This window comes from Xenopus laevis, chromosome 2S, assembly GCF_017654675.1.
Source record: "Xenopus laevis strain J_2021 chromosome 2S, Xenopus_laevis_v10.1, whole genome shotgun sequence".
Classification (NCBI taxonomy): Eukaryota; Metazoa; Chordata; class Amphibia; order Anura; family Pipidae; genus Xenopus; species Xenopus laevis.
This window is the reverse complement of record NC_054374.1, coordinates 64,057,686-64,078,862: the sequence shown is the minus strand read 5'-3', so window position 1 is coordinate 64,078,862 and position 21,177 is coordinate 64,057,686. Positions and strand designations below refer to the sequence as shown.

Here is a 21,177-nt window from a genome sequence, read left to right as displayed (position 1 = left end):
CAAATTTTTCGATCTTTTTGGATTGGGACTTTAAAGAAACAGTTCAGTGTAAAAATAAAAACTGGGTAAATTGCCTTGCAAAATAAAAAATGTTTCTAATATAGTTAGCCAAAAATGGAATCTATAAAGGCTGGATGTCTGACATAATAGCCAGAACACTACTTCCTGCTTTTCAGCTCTCTAACTCTGAGTTAGTCAGCGACTTGAAGGGGGCCACATGGGACATAACTGTTCAGTGAGTTTGCAATTGATCCTTAGCATGCAGCTCACATTCAAAAGCAACAGTTATGACCCATATGGCCCCCTTCAAGTCACTTATTGGTTACTGCCTGCTAACCAATCAGTGGAAACTAAGAGAGCTGCAAAGCAGGAAGTAGTGTTGTGGCTATTATGTTAGACATCCAGTCACTCCAGCCTTTATACATTACATTTTTGGCTAACTAACTATATTAGAAACATTTTTTATTTTGCACAGCCTATCTATTTAACCCGTTTTTATTTTTATATTGAACAATAGGGGAACTATTGTGAAAATGAAACCATCGTGTAATATAAGCTTCATTATACTGAAATGAGATTAGAAACTTTATAAATACAATCAATTAAAAATTCTGCATTGTTTCTGAAATAATCACTACCCCTTTCTAAGCCTCTGTTTCTCTTCATGAGTTGGATGTCAGATGAATGATCCAATATATCTTATAGGGGGGCTCCTTCATACCTCCCAACTGTCCCGCATTACGCGGGACAGTCCCGATTTTACATGCCTGTCCCGCCGTCCCGGATAGCAGGGAGAGATGTCCCGCGGCGGTTTGGATTCCTGCACTCCTTGCCGACTTCCGGGTTCAGCACTTTCGGCACAGCAGAGGGTCCGGGTTCAGCACGTGAAACCCTACAGCTTTGCTGGTATTTCCCTGGTAACTAACTTGGTGCAAGACTCTTCTTTCAATATGCATAATTAAAGGTGACGAGCAGAAGTTTACATTTTTGTTTGTGTGGGTGTCCGTAGCAGTGTTTGTGGAGTTGAACTATTTTACACTAATTTGAATGGCTTGGTTGTGATTTCAAAGTGATATTTAATGATACACCTAAGACTATCATTCTGCATCAGTTCCAGCCTCATAAATATGGGTCAGTGGGACAAAGTGTTCCCAGGTAGGGGACCATGCTCCCTTCAGATACACCATTAGACTGTCTAACCTCACTGGGTTACAGGTTCAGCCAGTGCAGGGCGCGCCCCCCGCAAACGAGGGCGCACCAGCGTAATTAATGGCGCCCTCGCATAAACGTGCGCAAACTAGGGCGCGCGGTCTGTGCAAATGGGCAGTGGATGTGCGCAAATGAGCGCTGCTCTCTTTGTCGTCAAAGAGCTGAACCTTTGTCAGTGGCGGACTAGGGGTAGGCTGCTTGTGAGGTATGTGGCTGATGCCGCACTGGGTGCGTTTCCTCCCAAGGCTGATTGTAATATGTTACTTATTTATAAATGTAATTGGTTTTGAAAGCAGAATCTGTTTATAGTCTGTTCGTGTGTGTGTTAGTATGTGTGTGTTAGTGTGTATGTTTTACTGTGTGTGTTTGTGTTAGTGTGTGTTTCTGTGTGTGTTACTGCATGTGTTACTGTGTGTGTGTGTTAGTGTGTGTTACTGCATGTTAATGTGTGTGTAACATACCATACAATTTGTAAAATGAACATGGTAATTAGGGGGTGTGGTCACAAAATGGGCGTGGCCAAAATGTTGCCGCGCTACACGCGCCACAACTTTTTGTCCCTCTTTTGATTTCCAAAATGTTGGGAGGTATGCTCCTTTTGCCTAGAAGATGTATTAGAGCTCACTCTATTAAGATCACCAGAAACCCTGTCTCTGTACATGCAGAATTTGTACAAAACGAAGTTATTTTGTTTGTACTGGAATCCGTTATTTGAGTGAGCTCAGTGCTAGGAAAGAGAGACCCCCCCCCCCCCTTATAAGATATATTGGATCATTCATCTGACACCCAACTGCTGCATGAAGACAGAATAAAGAGATACAGATGCTGAGACAGGAATAGTGAATATAAATGTTATTATTTCAGAAACAATGCCGAATTTACAATTGATTGTATTTAGAAAGTTTGTTACTTCAGTATAAGGAAGCTTGTATTAAATTTTAATTTTCCCCTTTAATAAATAATCCCTTAAATGTCTGGAATCACTCTTCCAGTGATTGCACATTTTAGGTTATTGATGAAAAGTCACTCTCATTATCTGGTTAAGTCACAGCAACTAATGATCACAGTTTGACATTTATTTTCAAGTAAATTCATGAATCTGGATTGCTAGCTCCAAATATCTATCAAATGAGCGTACGATTTTACATCCCCAGACACTGGTCCGCAGTCCCAGACTGGCAATCTGTGAGTTCTGGCAAATGCCAGAGGGGCTGCTATAAGGTGCCATAGAAAGTCTCGATTTAGTGGCAGGGGTGCTCGGCTAATGAGGCGGGCTGAGGCGCTCGCCTCCGGCGGCAGCGGCAGATACATTTCCAGGGGTGGCAAAAAGCCGCTCCTGTACTTTTAAGAGCTGAATTTGCATTTTTGAAACCGGATATTCGGCTTTACTAGTACAAGAGAGCACAGTTGCGCTCTTTGCACTAGTGTTCCTGCCTTGGATGCCTCCCCACCGGATGGCTAAGCCGGTGAGGGGGGACGGTATCTTAAGGAGCCACCTCAGGCGGCTTCTTCCCCAGAATCGCCGCTGTTTAGCGGGCTGGTGGCAGCCGTTTGGGCCGCTGTGTGGCCTGATTTGGCCTCTGTGTACCTGAAATGCCAGGGCCTGTTTTAATTCTCAGTCCAGACCCGCTGGTCCAAATCATGTCCAGTTTTGGGTCTGTTATTCAGGACAGAAACACTGAAACAGTGGGGTATGGAAATGACAGCAATCTATGGAAGATACACCTTCCAGAAATAAAGTATTTATCACCAAATGAATGGAACGCAAAGCCGCCAGATGCTAGATTTACTGCGCAAGCGCAGCGCCTGACAGTTTGCGCATGCGCCGATTCCTTTTATTTTTTTTTAAAGTATCTGTGACTGGATGCAGTTGCGTTTCCAGTGTGGGAATCCACTCTAGTGCAGCTGCCAAAGACTAGTATATCGGAAGCCAATTCATTTATCTCAGAGCCGAGCAGTCAACATGGTTTTAGATTTAGATCTTTTCAGGGAAGACAAAGGAGGAAACCCGGAGCTCGTCAGGGAGACTCAGAGAAAGAGATTCAAGGACCCGGGGCTGGTGGATACATTGCTGAACTCGGACACAGCATGGAGGAAAAGTGAGTGGCAGCATTTTATAAACACGTAAATAATCTTAGCGGAAGAATTCTGCTAATTGTTCTTGATGTATAAGAATCCGGTCCGTCTGGCTCCTTTTAGCTGTCACTGATGGTGGGCCTTGCAGTTCAGCTGTAACCGAGCGTCTAATTAGCATAAGGCGTCCGCCGCTACTTGTTTAACATTAGGATCCTGCGGAAGAGCTCTGTGTAGTATTGGAAATACATTATACTGTACACTGGGGTTCCTAAATGCTTCTGTACTGCGGGAAGAATGGAACTCGCAGTTAAACATATGTGCTTGTGTCCACGTGTTATTTTATCTTCTGATGCAATCCTGCAGCAAGGGGGGGCGGGGCCTTTGCGCTTCTATCTTTCTAATTCCTGCCACTATTGATGTGCACTTCCTGTAGGGCTTGGTTGAAGTGCAAGTTACTATTTGTTACTAGGCAACTATTGTAAAGTTTTTTTTTTTAATGAGAATTCAACCCTTTAGGAAAAAAACCCATACCCACAACCCCACGGTGACTCCTCTCCCTCCTGCCCCCAGCTTAACTGAACAAATGAAAGGAAATAGTTATGTTTAAAATACTTCATCTGCTTTTTCTGGGAGGTTCTTACTGCAGATTAGGTGAATCCAGCTGTGGTGGTGGGGGGGCAAACGCCACATTTATTAAAGGAGAATTCAATCCTTTAAGGAAAAAACCCGTACCCCCACCCCACGGAGACCTCCCCTCCCTCCTCCCCCCAGCCTAACTGCCCCCCCGGGGAAATGCCCCATACTTTATACTTACCCCTCCATGCAGATTCTGACATTGAAGTTCCACGCAGCCATCTTCCTGGTCTTCAGCAAATTGAGTGGGAGATCGACATGTTGGCACATGTGCAGTTGGATCAATTTTACCGGTTTGCGACAACTCATGAAAATTGCCAAAGAAGACACAAAGACCCAGAAGATGGCTGCGTGGAACTCCGATGCCAGCATCTGCGCCGAGGGGTAAGTATAAAGTATTGGTGCATTTCTCCCGGGGGGGGGGGGAGATACAGGATTTTTTCCTAAAGGGTTGAATTCTCCTTTAAGGATGCTTTAATAAACGTGGCGTTTGCCTACCTGCCCCTCCACCACACACAGCTGGATTCACCTAATCTGCTGTAAGAACCTCCCAGAAAAAGCAGATCAAGTATCTTAAACATAACTATTTCCTTTCATTTGTTTTATCTCACTGTAGCAAATAGTAACCATTTGATCCTCATTAACACTATGCTATGACTTCCTACAATTGAGAATAGCAATTAAAGGGGTTGTTCCCCCTTTAAATGAACTGTTAGTATGACGTAGAGAGTAATATTCTGAAACAATTTGCAATTGGTTTTAATTTTTTTATTTGTGGTTTTTGAGTTATTTAGCTTTTTATGCGGTTGATACATATGAAAATGTTGCTTTAAGTCTGACTGATGCATTCTCTCCTAATAGGGAGTACGGTAGCATACTGAACATTTTGTCTACAATTACAATCCGATAGAAAAGAGCGGTGGCCACAAAACTCCTGTTTACCTGTCAAATAAGTATATACAGTATATGTGACGCACAAAAAGCGGTTACAAGCAGAACTTGGTGAAACAAGTGGTGGTGTCATACTGTATGCACAGGGGTATTTTGATTACCACTGTTCTTTGCTAGAGTACAATTGCTGTCAAAACAGCCATGTGCCATAGCTATAAATCATACATAAAATATGTAGAGTATATTTATATTTTCTTTATTAGGGATTTGCTCTTCTCTCTATCTTAACAGAGGAAAGTTGGGGGGGGGTTGTAAAAGGCTTACTACATACAACATAAGAAAAATGTTTCTTCTTTTCACTAACAGTTTTTGAGGTGATTGAGTACTGTTGTATTTATAACAAATATGAAGATATATTTATCTGCCCAGGTGTCTACATAGTGTACTGTAGATCAAACAACACAGTCCATTTGTTATAGCTATATGGGTGTGTTCTGCTGGTGTCTACGGAAGGTACTCTTCTAAGCCAAGGAATATGTCAGGAATATAGACTCTATTCTTTTCCATTAAATTAGTCCTATCTCACACCCTTATTGATTTGTTTGTGTCCTTGCAGGCAGGTTTCAGGCAGACAATCTTAATAAACAGAAAAATCTTTGCAGCAAAATCACCGGGGAGAAAATGAAGGTAAACTTTGATCATCAATGATCTCTAACCCTTATTCCTGATTTACCTGTGCAACTTATATGTAAATACTTTTTGACACCTTAGCCATACTTGTACGTCTTCTTACACCTTTGTCATTTTTCTGCCAAATTCAGCTATTTTTAATATGTTATTGACTGTTTTTCGCCCTGCTAGCTCCTTCTCTTTTCCTTGGAGTTCCATGACCTGTATAAAAACACTCGGCCTTCGGCCTCGTGTTTTTATATGGTCATGAAACTCCTCGGTAACTTATAATATCCTCATATTTTACAAGAGGGGGTACTTTATTCACTATATATAATATGCTCTTTATCAACATCCTTCTCCCTTCAGCTCTTTGTTGAGACCATTTTGGCTTATAGATAAGCAGAAGTCCTTTTATCTGCACACTGAATGCCACCAAGAACCCAAAAAGTTGGAGATTGATATAACACTAAGCCGTAAAATATGTTCAGTGCATGCCCAGTTCATCAAACTCACTCAAGGAGGTATATTGTCCCTTAAATTGAGCATCTCTTGACTGTAATGCAGCCAAACTTACCAAAACTGGTTATTGCCAACAATAGTGAAAATTACTTCTATTAGGGATGGTGAAGCCATAGGATCAATTCTGCAAAAGCATCAAATAAAAATGAACCAAAAAAGTGTAGAGAAATGATGCTGAGCAGGTTTAGTCCTAAAATGTTATGATAGAAGTAAGGCAGAAATAGATTCTATCTAGACTCATTACAACAGAGCTGTGCAGGTGTATGGGAGTGAATTCCTGGAATACTGGTAGACAAATTCAATTTGGAAAGAAATTACTCTTGAGCTGTTGTCAAAAAATCATGATGTGTGGGCACTTGGAACAATTGTAGATGTGTGGAAGCTGCCCTGAGATGCTGCAGCAGAGGTGTAGATGCCTGACTTAACCAACACAGAGCGGCTCTTTAGGGCCCTAACAGAGTGGTGTTTGAAGGTGCATCTGTTGAAATGCATGATAAAGGCATAAAAGTGAATACACACTAGAATAATGTATTTTGAACACAAGTACTTGCCTCTCAGAAGAGTCAAACACATGAAAAATGGCTGTGAGGTGTAGGTTGTAGATAAAGCAGTCTGGTGTCAAAGACCTAAAGGAAAATAAAATAGGTAATTTGAACAGGGTATTGCATACAGCAGAATGCATTTTAGTTGATGCTAGCAGAAGTTGTGTTTAAGGAACACGGGCCTGCCGTGTTAATTTTTAAGGTAAGCTGGGAATGGCATGGTGGAGGGAGCCATAGTATAAGCAATTTTCCCACTTCTAAACTAGGGATACACAGAATCCAGTATTCTATTTGGTATTCTGCCTTATTGAGCAAGATAGAGAGTATGCAGAATCTTCGTGCATGGCCGAAACAAATCCTTAAAATTGCATGACTTTTTGTCATACAAACAAGGAAGTAAAACATTTTTCTTTTACCCCTCCCTCACCTATTTGGAATACAGGTATGGGATCCGTTATCCAGAAAGCTCCAAATTACGAAAAGTCCGTCTCCCATAGACATCATTATATTGAAATAATCCACATTTTTAAAAAGATTTCCTTTTGCTCTGTAATAATAAAACAGTACCATGTATTTGATCCAAACTAAGATGTACTTAATCCTTATTGGAAGCCTACTGGCCTTATTTAATGTTAACATGATTTTCTAGTAGACTTAAGGCATGAAGATACAAATTACAGAAATATCCATTATCCAGAAAAGCCCAGGTCCTGAGCATTCTGAATAACCGGTCCCATATCTGTTTTAATTCTTGAAATATCAGTTGTTTTTACTATAACACAATTTTATTTTGCATCTTTTGCTGTGGTTTATTGTTTGATTACTGCTGATTTGGTAAAAGTATCATTTTCTCTAGTACAGTGCATTTAGGGGCAATTCTGAATAAACCGACCCAATGATGTCCCCATACCATTACCGCTTTCATTCCCTTTCGGGGCCCCTGAGGCGGGTCCTTTTGTACTCCTCGACCCTTAAAAAAGGGCGAACTCACTTTAATATGGTATATAGAATAATTTCTAGAAGGAATGTTGGGAAAATTGTGGTCATGATAAATATGGCAAATGTGGGTAATATGGGCAAACAAATGTCACTTTTATAAACAGACATTTCCAGATAGCTGTATTACTTTCTATAAAGTCAGATTTTCATTGTCTGATTTTTGTCTGCTTTTACAGAAAAAGGAACCATTGGGGGACAGTGATGTTCTTCCTGAAAATATCCAGCTTGACCAGCTGACAGCTGAAGTTCTCAGTGTGAGTAAAGATCACTGTACATTGTTTACTTATTTTCTTTAAAATCAGCTTTAAATGCAGTTATACTTTTGATTGTTATTTTATTGCAATAAATGAACCTTACTATCTGGTTTTGCATTCTTGTTTTTCAGTTCCAACCTTTCAGCTTTTAATATATTGCAGGTGTTAATGCCTGTGACTGCTTGGGTTTTTTAAATTTCATTTTAATGCTATTTTGGGGGTCAGATTTTGCTCCTTGCACCTGTGCTGTGCAGTAGTTACTAGGGCTATAGTTATAAAGCGATAGCACAGTTGTCTACAAATGGCCGCAGTTGTTGCACAAATCTTTGCCATTTATTAAAGGTACTTGTGTCTTGCTCATTTTGGCACAAAGCTCCAGTGTGCCCAACAGACAATTCACTGCATATTCAGTGCCTATTGACTTTGAGAACCCTGGCGTTACTGCTACCTTGAAGGGTGGCATGTGCCTGAAATGGCATTTGCAAACTACACTTGCAGTTGTAAATGAGCCCTACCAACTTTACCAGCAGTTTAGTCTTGTCTAAAGTGCCATTTTCTCAGACAGTCTGGACATAAACTTCTTTGTTGCCTTTTAGCTTAGTGGTTTATCATATCATAATATCATACATAAATATAGGAACACGAGGAAACACAAGTTAGGAAGGGGCAAGGCTTCTAGCCACATTTATTGTAGAAAAAGGATAGTGCACAACATTTCAGGCTAAGAACTTTTCTTCAGGTGAAAAAAGGTACAAGTGACTGATCATAAACATTTATAACCAATTGTGTCTCAGTGAAGAAACATTATTGTCCATGGAATAGTCCACTTGTTGAGAAAGTAGACCACATTTGGAAAAAGTCTATCTAGTCCGATTCAACATAATGTTTGGATAAAATTCTTTACGTTTTTAATAATTAAAATGCTTTTATTGGAGACACATGGCAGAACATGGTTAACAGCTGCTATATTTATTTATAAAGTATATTTCTCAGCACTATACAGTAAATAGCTGCATACAGTGAGCTTACAGATTACATACACAAAAAAATAACCAATAGAACAGGGAAAAGGGACCTGCCCAAAAGAGCTTGATATGTAAAAAGTTTATTTTAAATTTGTTTAATTTTAGAACAATTTTAGAAAAGTAAACCCTGTGGTCTTTGTTGAAACCAAAACTTGTTTGGTTGTCCTTGCCATCAAATCTGTTATGAGGTCTGGTTGTATAGAAGTGGAAAAGAGCATAACTATTTTAATGTAACCTGCTTTTGTGTTGTATTTCTTTACCTCTGCAGGCTCTGTCAGTTACACAGATAAAGAGACTGCGGGTTTTAATAGATGAAGCCATAGCAGCAACCGATGCAGAACGTATTAAGCTGGAAGCAGAGAGATTTGAAAGTTTACGTGAGATTGGGAACCTGCTTCACCCAACAGTGCCTATCAGCAACGATGAGGTACATTCCAGAATATGCAATAGGAAGGGAACTAGTTTATTTTTCCATCATCGCAGTAATAATTATTCATATGATGCCAAGTCATTTAACCATTCACATTTGTAAAATATTAAGCTCATTGTAAAAATGCTTACATACTTTTAATGGCAAAGAGACCATATTCTAGTATTTCTATGAAAAAAGAAAATTTCCTGTCGTGTATTTTTTCCCCATTTTTACTGCCCCTTTAATAATGTTATGGCTTAATTTTTTTGCGCAAGAATAACGTTAATAATTTTAACACTGAAACGTTCTTTCAGGACAATGATAACAAGGTGGAACGCACTTGGGGAGACTGTGAAATTCAAAAGAAATACTCGCATGTGGACCTTGTGGTTATGGTGGATGGCTTTGAGGGTGAAAAAGGAGCTGTAGTAGCTGGGAGCAGAGGATATTTCTTAAAGGTGAGGGTCATGTGGTGTTTAAACTTGCAGCTCTGTTTACTGGTCTAAGCTACATTTGCTATTAGCTGTTCAGTAAGTTTCTCTGTGAAGTATACTGTGCCACATGACATGTTAAAAGGCTAATCCTCAGAGCCCCTACACCCACCTCCATTGCTCTCCTTCCCTGCTACTTTGAAGAGTATCCCTGTGTGTGTGGACCTGTCTTAAAACTGCAGTGCGGCAGAGTTCAAATGAGCCATCTTCTGCTGTCTTCAGCTCCTCTTCTGTCCATTCCCCAGCATGGATATTCCAGGAGCATGCGCAATTGATTCTGCATCTGTAATCTTCACATACTCCCACAAGAGCCATATCAGAAAATGAACAGAAGAGGAGCCTAAGACCTCTTTTAAAACCATTTACTTTTTTTTTTAGTTAGCTAATGTATAGTGAATATCGCCGCAAAAATTACACCCATAGACTCTAATGGGTGAAAAAATTTGTCACACATCAAGAAAAATTTTGTAGCCCACACAAATTTTTGACAAAGCGAAACAGGTCAGATTCACCCAGCACTAATATTGAGATGTTGCTTAGAATCATATATCCGTTATGCAAAAAGGTGTATATATATGGTTGGGTGGCTTTCACACCCAATAATGATTACATTTAGAACTAAAATTTCACATTAGAACTAAAACTTTATAATAAGTAGTGGAATTAGGTCTGTAATTGAATGCTACTTTTCTCCTTATTTTAGGGTCCGTTGGTGTTTCTAGAGCAGGCCCTCATACAGTTTGCTTTGCATACTCTGTCAGAAAAGGGATACACTCCCATATATACCCCATTCTTCATGAGAAAAGAGGTCATGCAGGAGGTGGCCCAGCTCAGTCAGTTTGATGAAGAACTGTACAAGGTATGTGTATGATCTACATAGTTTGTTTATAGAGCTGCAGTTTTTTTTGTGACTTTTTCGAGATAGGAGTTCATCAGATATTCCCTTTGTGTGTATTTTTTTTCGAGACATTTAAATAGTTATTGGGGTGTTACTCTGCCTTTTGAGGTGTTCAGCCTGTGTAGTCACACAGGGGCAATGAGAAAGGGCAGGGCATATTGTTCATTATTCTTATATTTGAACATTTGAAGTATACAAATTACAATGTATATATATATAAAATATTTAATTGTCATCCTCCAAGTATGCACTGAAAGCGAAGATATTTTAGCCACAGGTGGCAGATAATGGGACCACTGTACTTGGGTGAAAAAAACATTATGTACAAGCAACAAACGAGTCCAATGCCATAGTACAGAACTAATATGACTTACTTTTTTTCCTGTGCAAAAATTGCACAATTTTGTTTGCATCTTTATTGTCCTCATTTGTTTTATATTTTTCCACAAACTCATATTTCCATAAAACTGCCCTTTGTCATATTAATTAAACTTTGTTTTTATCTTTTACGAGATTTAAACAAAAATATGTTCCTGGGAACAGTCAATTATGGGATGTGACTGCCTCTATGTGGACTGGCAGCCTACAGAAGACTCTTTGGCAGTACACCTGATTTTTATGCAACTTAAACTTGCTTCCAAGGAAGGAATTAAAAAAATAAGCACTTGTTTTGAGGCCACTGGGAGCAACATCCAATGGGTTGGTGAGCAACATGTTCCTCACAAGCCACTGGTTGTAGCTAAGGTCACACTTAGCCTGCAGATAAACTTGTTGGCCCAGGTGCAGGCAATGTATTGACATGTTTTAGCATTGAAAACAGCTCTGTGTGCCTGCTCCTGGGCTGATGCAGATCCTTTCTAGTTTCTTATGTACATTTAAAAAAAAAAGTCTAGTTTAATAAAAATGCAGCTAAACACGTCTGTGGATCCCAGCCTACTCAACTTCATTCTGAGTGGCCCCCCATTTTTAATTCCTGACATCCACTTCCCCTTTAACCCAGAGCTTTTCTTTAAGTACAAGATACTGCATTATTACAGGAAATTATGGGAAAAAAATATGACTCTACAAGAAATGATCTTCCGTTAATTTAAAGCTTTTCTGGATTTCAGCTTTCCGGATAAGCAAAGATAAACTAAAGTTGACTTGGCATTGTATTTTCTTTTATTTGCAACTTATTTATATTTAAAGGTGATCGGTAAAGGCAGTGAAAAATCTGATGATAACTCTGTAGATGAGAAATACCTTATAGCTACTTCAGAACAGCCAATAGCTGCATTACATCGGGATGAGTGGCTGAAGCCTGAAGATTTACCTGTACGATATGCTGGCATATCAACCTGTTTCCGTCAGGAAGTAGGGTCCCATGGAAGGGACACACGAGGCATATTTAGAGTACACCAGTTTGAGAAGGTAAAAGCTTGTTCAGTTTGATCATGTATTTCTCCTTTGCGTATTTAATTTGAACAATTTTATTTTTAAAGTATGTTGCTCTTTAAGACAACCCCAATTAACTTGCCTCTCATGTCATCTATTCTGTCCCAAATGTATTATTTTTTTCTTCTTTGTAACCCTTACCAGATTGAGCAGTTTATTTATGCCTCGCCACATGATAACAAGTCCTGGGAAATGTTTGAAGAAATGATTATGACAGCCGAATCATTTTACCAGATGCTGGGCATCCCATATCGTATTGTGAATATTGTTTCAGGTACTCAAATGAAGCCTATTTTTGGAATCATCATGATGATGATAATTACCACTTATATCGGTGTAGGGTTAGAGGTAAATTAAATGCCCCACCCTTTCTAGAGGATAGAGCACAATCTGGGAGCATTTAATTTTTTATGTGGACAAACATACCCTCCTTTAGGCCAGTGGCATACAGCATTATATCCGCTGGTGTAAAAAAATGTGGAGAAACTCGATCCCTAGTTGAAAAAAAGTAAATGTCCTGACAAATAATTTCTTTTGTTTTTAGGCTCCTTGAATCATGCTGCCAGTAAGAAGCTAGATTTAGAAGCCTGGTTTCCAGGCTCAGGTGCGTTCAGAGAGCTGGTCTCTTGTTCAAACTGCACTGACTACCAAGCCAGGCGGCTACGGATCCGCTATGGACAGACAAAGAAGATGATGGACAAGGTACTGATGAACTGTGCAAGGGAAATGTCCCAGTCCTGAAATGAGAACACGGCAGATAAGAAAGAAATAATAGCAATGCTGATAAGATAAAACACCTAAATTTTTCTCTTGCCTAGATTGGGGGACACAGGAATCATGAGAATGAAGCAGCTTGGTAAAATGGAAATTGATAGTTAAAAATGACTCCTTCTACTGCCCCGCGCTAATGCCCATTGGCCTTCCCATTTTCTGGAGGACTGCAGGCAAGCTCCCTATCCCCTTAGGCTGTTGATTTCTCTCCCATAAGGTCTGCGCCAGCCTAATAAGTATGGTTCAATCATATGCACTATGTATATATAGCTCACACAAGGGAACTATTGTTTTGGGCAGAAATAGCATTCCGCCACTGCAGCAGCAGAGTTCCTCACATACTTCGAGCACCAGAGAGACAACTGTGTAACAACATGAAAACCTTCCTGCAAGGAGCAACAAGAATAGTTTCCCCCCTCCACACATACACATATCGGGTTCCCCCTTTGGGACATGAACTTCGTAGTGGCAGTCCTACAAGAGGATCCCTATGAACCTCTAGGCAACATTCCGCTCTTCATTCTCATGGAAAAGGTTGTATTCCTTCTGGCAACTAGTATTCGAGCTGGCAGTTCTGTCCTGCAAATCTCCATCCACCGGTAATGAGACCAACACCAGACTTTTTTTCTAAAGTTTGTCTCGGAGTTTTATCTTAACCAGAATTTGCTAGTTCCCTCATTTTGCCCAGTCCACAAAAATTCCCTAAAACAAAGACTTAACTAGCTGGATGTTGTTTGATAACTCATAACCTAATTGAAGGCTATGGGGAGGGTTAGGAAGGTAGACTCACTTTTTGTTCTTGCCGACAGCCCTAGAAAAGACTCAAGGCTTCCAAGATGACCATTGCCAACTACTCCACCATCATTAGGGCCTATGCAGTTAGGGGCAAACCTCCTCCCTTCAAAGTCCGAGGTCGCTCAACACGCTCACTCTATATTTTCTGGGAGTTCGGCACCAGGCCTCCACTCAGCAGGTGTTTTGAGTAGCCATCTAGTCCTCCCTACACACTTTCACAAGATTCTAAAAGCTTGACATGCAGGTGTCAGTCGAAGAAAGTTTCGGGACGAAGGAGTTATAGACAGTGATATACTTACCACCTACAGGGCGACATTGTCCCACTTTTCAGGGGTTGCTTTGAGACATCCCCATGGCACCTGTGTCCCCCAATCTAGGCAAGAGAAAGAGGGTTTTTTTTTGTTCTCACTGATAACCCCTTTTCTTTCAGCAAGTTCTGAGGGGTTTGTCTGTTTCTATGTTGTTTCCAGTGCTCTGCTTCAGATTCATAGCATGTGCCTGTGGAAAAACCATCCTGTATTTTAATGGAGGAAAAACAAAATTGTCCATCAATGCGCTGAACCTTGTTGATCTTGCATATTAGACATTTTCTTTCCCACGTATCGTATGCCTACTTCTAGTTCAGTCCCTGCTTGTCATGCCACCTTCCATATATGTTATAAAGGGGGTCTCCAGCATATGGGGGGTTTTGACTGCTGCTGTTGTCGTCCAATCAGGATTGGTTGCATTTTAGCTGCCACTGACTAGTCAGTGGACAAAACACCCAGTGTGCTGGATATGCACATTATTGGGCTTGTACTTGCAGTTTCAGTGTACTTCAATAGGCTTGTAGATGGTTTCAGTTGTTCCCAACTGAAGTGAACTGTTGTAAAACTGTCCCATATGGCATTTGCTTCAGACATTTTGAACTAGCCTGTACAGTAAAAGACACATGCTTGTAAGAACAATACTCCCACATCCCAAATAAGTTATTCATTGAGAAGCAGAGTATACTGACACCCCAAATACATTAAATGCTGTATTGCTCGAAGCAGTGAGGACTTTAGCCCCATATACATTATTTACTTATGAAGTAATGGGCCCTGATACACTAGACTACTTTCTGCCATTTCAAAGAAAAATATAACTGAAGACAGGAGCTGATTTCAGCATGCTCCTAAATCAGGGGTATCCAAACTTTTTGCAACCATTCAGCCTGCCATTCTTACGTACTGGTGCGTAGTGATGCGCCGCTCTCGTATACTTCTTTAGTTTACTGTACTGGCATGTCGGTATGTCTATTGACACTATGTGCCAGTACGTGTCTATTGCTAACACCTTCAGCACACAGGCAACAGTATAGACCAAGTGGCAGATCATTTCACTACTATGCCGAAATATTACTGCTATGCTACGCGATTCCTTGTTTAAATGTGTTTAATGATGTTAATGGTTCAAAGAATGTCAGGCTGAATGGTTGCAAAAAGTTTGGACACCCCTGATTTAGGAGCATGCTGAAATCAGCTCGCGATTCCTGATCGCACTGTGCTGACGGGCCGCATTATTATTAATTTCATGAAGGAGGCCGAGGGCCGGTGTAAATTTTGAAAACGGCCCGCAATTGGCCCCTGGGCCTGACTTTGGACATGGCTGTCCTAAATTGTCTGTATTCCAGCCAACACAAGGCAATTATAGACAGGAGAGAATCAAGGGGAAATAGGAAGTGTTTTGCTGTATTGTCAATTATGCCATCAAGTGCTATATACGAGAATAGCACCCAACAAAATAATAGGAAGAAAACATCTGTTGTAGTGTTGTGTGTTGTGTGGGTCAGGAAAACCTCAACCTGCTCCTGACCCTAACCTCTGCAAAATATTGTCATTGTAGGACCTGCACTCAATCCGCACCTCCTTCTTCTGCCTTTGTATGTTACTTCTGTGTTCACCTCTGATTCCAAGACAAGGAATCTTTGTAAGCCTTGGAAGAACGTTCTTCCCTTGTGTGACCTGAACCTAACGCTAAGTGGTTGGCCAAATTAAACTTAATTATAGCAGTATAATTACGTAAAACTTAAATGTGCTATTCTTGCAAGATTGCAGATTCTGGCATTGTTCATTCAGGCACTCCATTTTTTTAAAAAATAGTATAGAATAATATTAAATTTGATTGGATCTTAATTAGATTAACAGATTTCTTTGACAGAATGCCAAAGTCAATATGAAGTAAAAATGCAAATGTAAGGGACACGATAAAGCACATAATTTTTGATACTCATTAGCATGACCTTTTTGTCTCACAGGTAGACTTTGTGCACATGTTAAATGCCACTATGTGTGCCACAACCCGTGCAATTTGTGCAATTCTAGAGAACTATCAGACTGAGGAAGGTATAATTGTTCCAGAGAAACTCAGGAGCTTTATGCCTCCAGGTAAGTTTTATAGATGAGAGAAATTCTGAATGTTTCTCTTATTAACTTTGAAAAAGTGTGTAACTGATTAACTATATGTTGTCCCAAAAACATAATCAATCTACATTTGGCTCGAACCAGTTTGCATATGTAAGGGCTCATTTATTATTGGCAGGGGCCATAGTTGGTGCTAATGTAGTTTTCGCAGGGCACCATGGGTAGGTTGCATTGTGATATGTGGGCAAAAACAATGTGCATTGCATATTGCCATCATTGAATAAATGAGCTTTATAGTATTTTGAACAATCCTCTATTTCCTGTTAAATATGCATTATATAGTGGTTTTATGTATCTACACATATAGGGAGTTATTTATCAAGGTCAGAATTTATTTCAATATCGGCTGCTACAAACTCCGATCTAAGCCGCTCGGGTTTTTAACACTTCTTTAATACATTTTGCGGGAAAAGCTCCAATTTTTAAGATTTTTCGGGGATTTTCCAGAGTTTTCACCCTAAAGCCCCGAAAACATTGTGGAATTGCCCGAAACCCCCGACACAAACAAAAATCAATGGGACTGTTCCCATTGACTTTTATGCAACCTCGACAGGTTTGAGATGCCGTGTTTTGATATTCGGGCTTTTTATCCCTCTGGGTTTAATAAAATCCAGAAAAATTCGTGTTTTTTTTAAAAGCCTATAATAACACAAAAAATCACGAATTTTACAGATTTTGTGTATTCTGAGTTTAGTAAATAACCCCCATAGAGTCCACCCCCTCAAAATATTGTCACACTCCTGAGTCATATTGTTGGTGACACAAGCTGGAAGGGGGTACAGGTCAAAAGAGAAGAGATATGAAAATCATGTAAACATTAAATAAAAATAAACTCATAAGGCTGGTTCTGCCTCCAGTATGATTCATTTTATCTTGGTTTGTATCAAGTACAAGGTACTGTTTTATTATTACAGAGAAAAAGGAAATTAATTTTTAATTATATGTATAAAATGGAGTCTATTGGAGACGGCCATTCCGTAATTCAGAGCTTTCTGGATAACGGGTTTTACGGATGACTGATCCTATACCCGTATACGGTATATATGTCTCTATAAACCCATACCTTTGGTGGGGGAAACAAATTCAGGTGACAGGTGCCCTTTAGGTCTAAGGCTACATGCAGCATGTTCCAGTGTCTGCAACATCCAACATCCGCTCCATGTTTCTGCTTACAGGCATAGTGCTGACTCAGGAGCAGGCTCTGTCAAGCGATTTGGCTGTTTCTCGGCCTGCATTTATCCTGTGTTGTGATCGCAGCCAATATCCATTTGTTGTTTGTCTTGAAATCAGAAACGGTATATATTTTGTGCTATAGGTGTGGTGATTTATACATTTTGCCTAAAAAGCATTTAGAGCTTTTAGGCAAAGTTCAAAGCAAGTACAATATCTGTAGTGATGTGCAGTAGTTGCATCATGCTGTGGGGTTGCTTATCACAAGGGACTGGGCATCTTGGTAAATGTTCGTTTAATATGCCTTGTACTGAACATACATTTTTGCCTATTGTTTTAATTAGGAAATATGTATTTTTTTTATTTCACTAAATAAATTATTAAATATTTCACTATATTACAATATATGGGGGTAAACTGTGCAATTGGCAGCAAAGTCACATTTTACATTTGTTTTGTACAAGCTTAATCAAAACAAATCAGTAGTCCACTGGAAGCCCTCTATAATGACCTGCTCTTTATTGAATAGTCTGAAGGGCTACAAAGGGTAAGGTCACACTGAGCGTTTCGGGGAGTTTTAGTCACCTGTCGACTAATTGCCTCGTCTTTGCGCTGACCAATCTCCCCGAACGCCTTCCCTCACTCTGCGCTGGCTAAAATGAAAAATTGCCGGCGCTAAATGAAAAAGCTAACGATTTTTCATTTGAGCCGGCGCAGAGTGAGGGAAGGCGTTCAGGGAGAGGGTCGCCACAAAGACGAGGCGATTAGTTGCCAGGTGACTAAATCTCCCCGAAACGCTCAGTGTGACCTTACCCTAAGGGTTGTTTATACACTGAGTTTTTTAGTGGACTGCTTATTTGTTTTACTGTGCTCATAAGAATCAGAAATTAGAATGTGATTTTACTTTCAGATTTGGACCATTTAGTGCAAGCAATAGAAAATTAAATTCATATGTCCTACTTAAAACAATGGTGAAGGAGGCAAATATGCTGCCTCAAATACCACATACCCGAATGTGGGAGAAATAAATGGTTTAAAAAAAAAAAAAAAATGTTCAGGAATGGAAAAAGATAACATTTATTGGTGAATCTTACAAATTCCACCTATTTTTCTTTCTTAGGTCTAAAGGATATAATAAAGTTTGTAAAACCTGCTCCAATTGACCAAGAACTTACCAAAAAGCAGAAGAAGCAGCAGCAGGAAAAAGGAAAGAAAACAGAAAATTGTGGTTTAGATACTCAAATGGAGAGCATGAAAGTTCATTCAGCTTAAGATATTTGTCCATAACCTTGTATACCCTTTCTGTCTTGTATGCTGCCTCTTACATTTAACTACATCCCATCCAGCAGACCATTAAATTATTGAAAATCTGATATTTCTCTCACTTACCTGTTACTCTTATAAACGGTTGCTGCTACATATTAAGAGAGACTTCTGATTTTAGACGTTGGGTATTAAGAATAAGGTTTGAAAAGACTATTGGAAACCTTGAAATAAAGTTTAGTGATTGAAGCATTTGTATGAAGCCGATATCCCATATGTAATTTAATTAAAAAGGAAAATCATGTAATTTAGTTAAACTGTAATTTTTAGGAGAAACTAATCAAACACTGAAATATACATCAATAGATGTGTAGAATAAATGCAAACTAGACTTTTCTGAGCAAAATGTTGTAGCATAACTTAAAAAAATGAAAAACCACAAAACCTCTCTTGCTTGTATTAACATATGACATAGTAGAACAAACCAGACAATCTCCTTGATAAGGAGGATTACCTTGGCATTGTTAACTCTGAACATGCATTCCATAAAATCTTTAAATGTTTCACCACAAATAATATTGTGTAATACAAGTAATGTTGCAGTATATTTTCTCAAGACTTTGCCTCACAGTAAACTCTGTTATTTTGGTTACTGTTTCCACAATACAAACTGGAAGAGGCTACATGACAAAATGGCATAATTGTTGCTAAACTGAGGCCAGGTCAATATAGTTGCACTGTGTTGTCTTAGCTGATATGTTGCATTTATGTTAGGCCAATATATTATATACTCCAGGTCCTCTCCTGTAAATGCCTACTACAGCAACACGTGCAGGTGACAACCAGGGTTTAACAAGCAATTCCTACAATTTCCAATAATGATTGAGTTAGTGTCATCCACAAGCTCCTACCAATACAAATTAAATATCCAATCTATGTTGAATTCACGTGCATGGTCAGACCAATGCATCCACAGAAAAAAATTTAAAGTATCTGATCTAATTTATTTTAGTTTTATTATTGTTTTGAAGAATCTGCATTCAATGTCATCTGTCCTTCTCCCTGCATCTGAAAGGTTAATTAAAGCTTTATATTGGCCTATAACTGATGATGTGCTATTCTCTTGGTTGGGTTTACCCTCATCACAATGTAATATACCTGTATAGTATATGCTTGCTGAATATTAAAGGGTGCCAATATTCAATCTTCGCAGAATATAATCAATAAAAAACTTGAACCCGAGCTGGCTGTTCACTTGCTGAAAAATGCACTGGCTTTTCCTGTGAGTGTGAATGCTGGATTCTTTAAAGGGAACCTGTCATCGGAAAACATGTTATTTTTTCAAAACGCATCAGTTAATCGTGCTGCTCCAGCAGAATTCTGCACTGAAATCCATTTCTCAAAAGAGCAAACAAATTTTTTTTATATTCAATTTTGAAATCTGACATGGGGCTAGACATTGTCAATTTCCCAGCTGCCCCTGGTCATGTGACTTGTGCCTGCACTTTAGGAGAGAAATGCTTTCTGACAGGCTGCTGTTTTTCCTTCTCAATGTAACTGAATGTGTCTCAGTGAGACATGGGTTTTTACTATTGAGTGTTGTTCTTAGATCTACCAGGCAGCTGTTATCTGGTTACCTTCCCATTGTTCTTTTGATTGGCTGCTGGGGGGGGAAGGGAGGGGGGTGATATTACTCCAACTTGCAGTACAGCAGTAAAGAGTGATTGAAGTTTATCAGCACAAGTCACATGACTTGCGGCAGCTGGGAAATTGACAATATGTCTAGCCCCATGTCAGATTTCAAAATTGAATATAAAAAAATCTGTTTGCTCTTTTGAGAAATGGATTTCAGTGCAGAATTCTGCTGGAGCAGCACTATTAACTGATTCATTTTGAAAAAAAATTTTTTCCCCCATGACAGTATCCCTTTAAGGACTGTTACTTTCCTGCCCGTGTAAACAGTACTAAGAGAGCTGCAGGGGATGCATAGGAAAACCTTGAAGATAGTGTAGCACTAAGTGGAATAATACCCTGAGTGGGTGTGTTTTTCAGGCAAATGGAGCACCAGTCCAAGGTTAGTGATAATATCCACTGGAAAAGACATGCTGCTCTGCACAAATCTTCCAACTGGAATTAATTCACTGACATTGCAGGCTGTAGTTATGGCCATTGATAAAGCTGCTCTCCAGGAGAGAGAGATTCATAGGCATAACTTTTAAGTGGCTCAAACTGATATTCTGCTAGCTTTTGAAGTATTAACATAAGATCCTGAGGCACAACCTTAGGTTTAACAACAGGCTTTACATGTTTGACAGCCTAAAAAAAAAATATAGAACCAAGGGGAAAGTGGACCACTGAACTCTGGTAAAGGCTGTTAGAGCTGATAGTTTGCCCTGTAGAGTTGAGAGACTCCATTGAATATCCAGACCTCTCTGGAGAAATTCCACAACAGCGTCTTCAGAATGTTATGGGGAAAATTGCTGGGGTTCTTGCTACAGGGAACACATTTTCCCAAAATTTTGTAGTACTTGAATGAAGTTGAACTTTTCAAAGATGCCAGAATGGTTTTAATTACACTATTAGAGAAACCTTTCTTTGACATTATTTCCCTCCCAACATCAACCAAGTTAAATTGGACATTGATAGATAATGTTCCCTTAGCTTAGCAGACATCATTGT

The 21,177-nt window shown here is 39.5% G+C and overlaps 1 protein-coding gene across 1 annotated transcript; it reads left to right on the top strand.

Annotated features, from left to right (window-relative positions):
- Nucleotides 1-3,017: 3,017 nt before the first annotated feature.
- Nucleotides 3,018-19,740, top strand: sars1.S (seryl-tRNA synthetase 1 S homeolog). The gene is made up of 11 exons (XM_018249389.2): nucleotides 3,018-3,308; nucleotides 5,426-5,496; nucleotides 7,718-7,795; nucleotides 9,089-9,247; nucleotides 9,547-9,690; nucleotides 10,427-10,582; nucleotides 11,810-12,031; nucleotides 12,200-12,329; nucleotides 12,600-12,757; nucleotides 15,900-16,029; nucleotides 18,356-19,740. The coding sequence occupies exons 1-11, from the start codon at nucleotides 3,173-3,175 to the stop codon at nucleotides 18,505-18,507; spliced, it is 1,536 nt and encodes a 511-aa protein (XP_018104878.1). The 5' UTR covers nucleotides 3,018-3,172; the 3' UTR covers nucleotides 18,508-19,740.
- The last annotated feature ends 1,437 nt before the right edge of the window (nucleotides 19,741-21,177 follow it).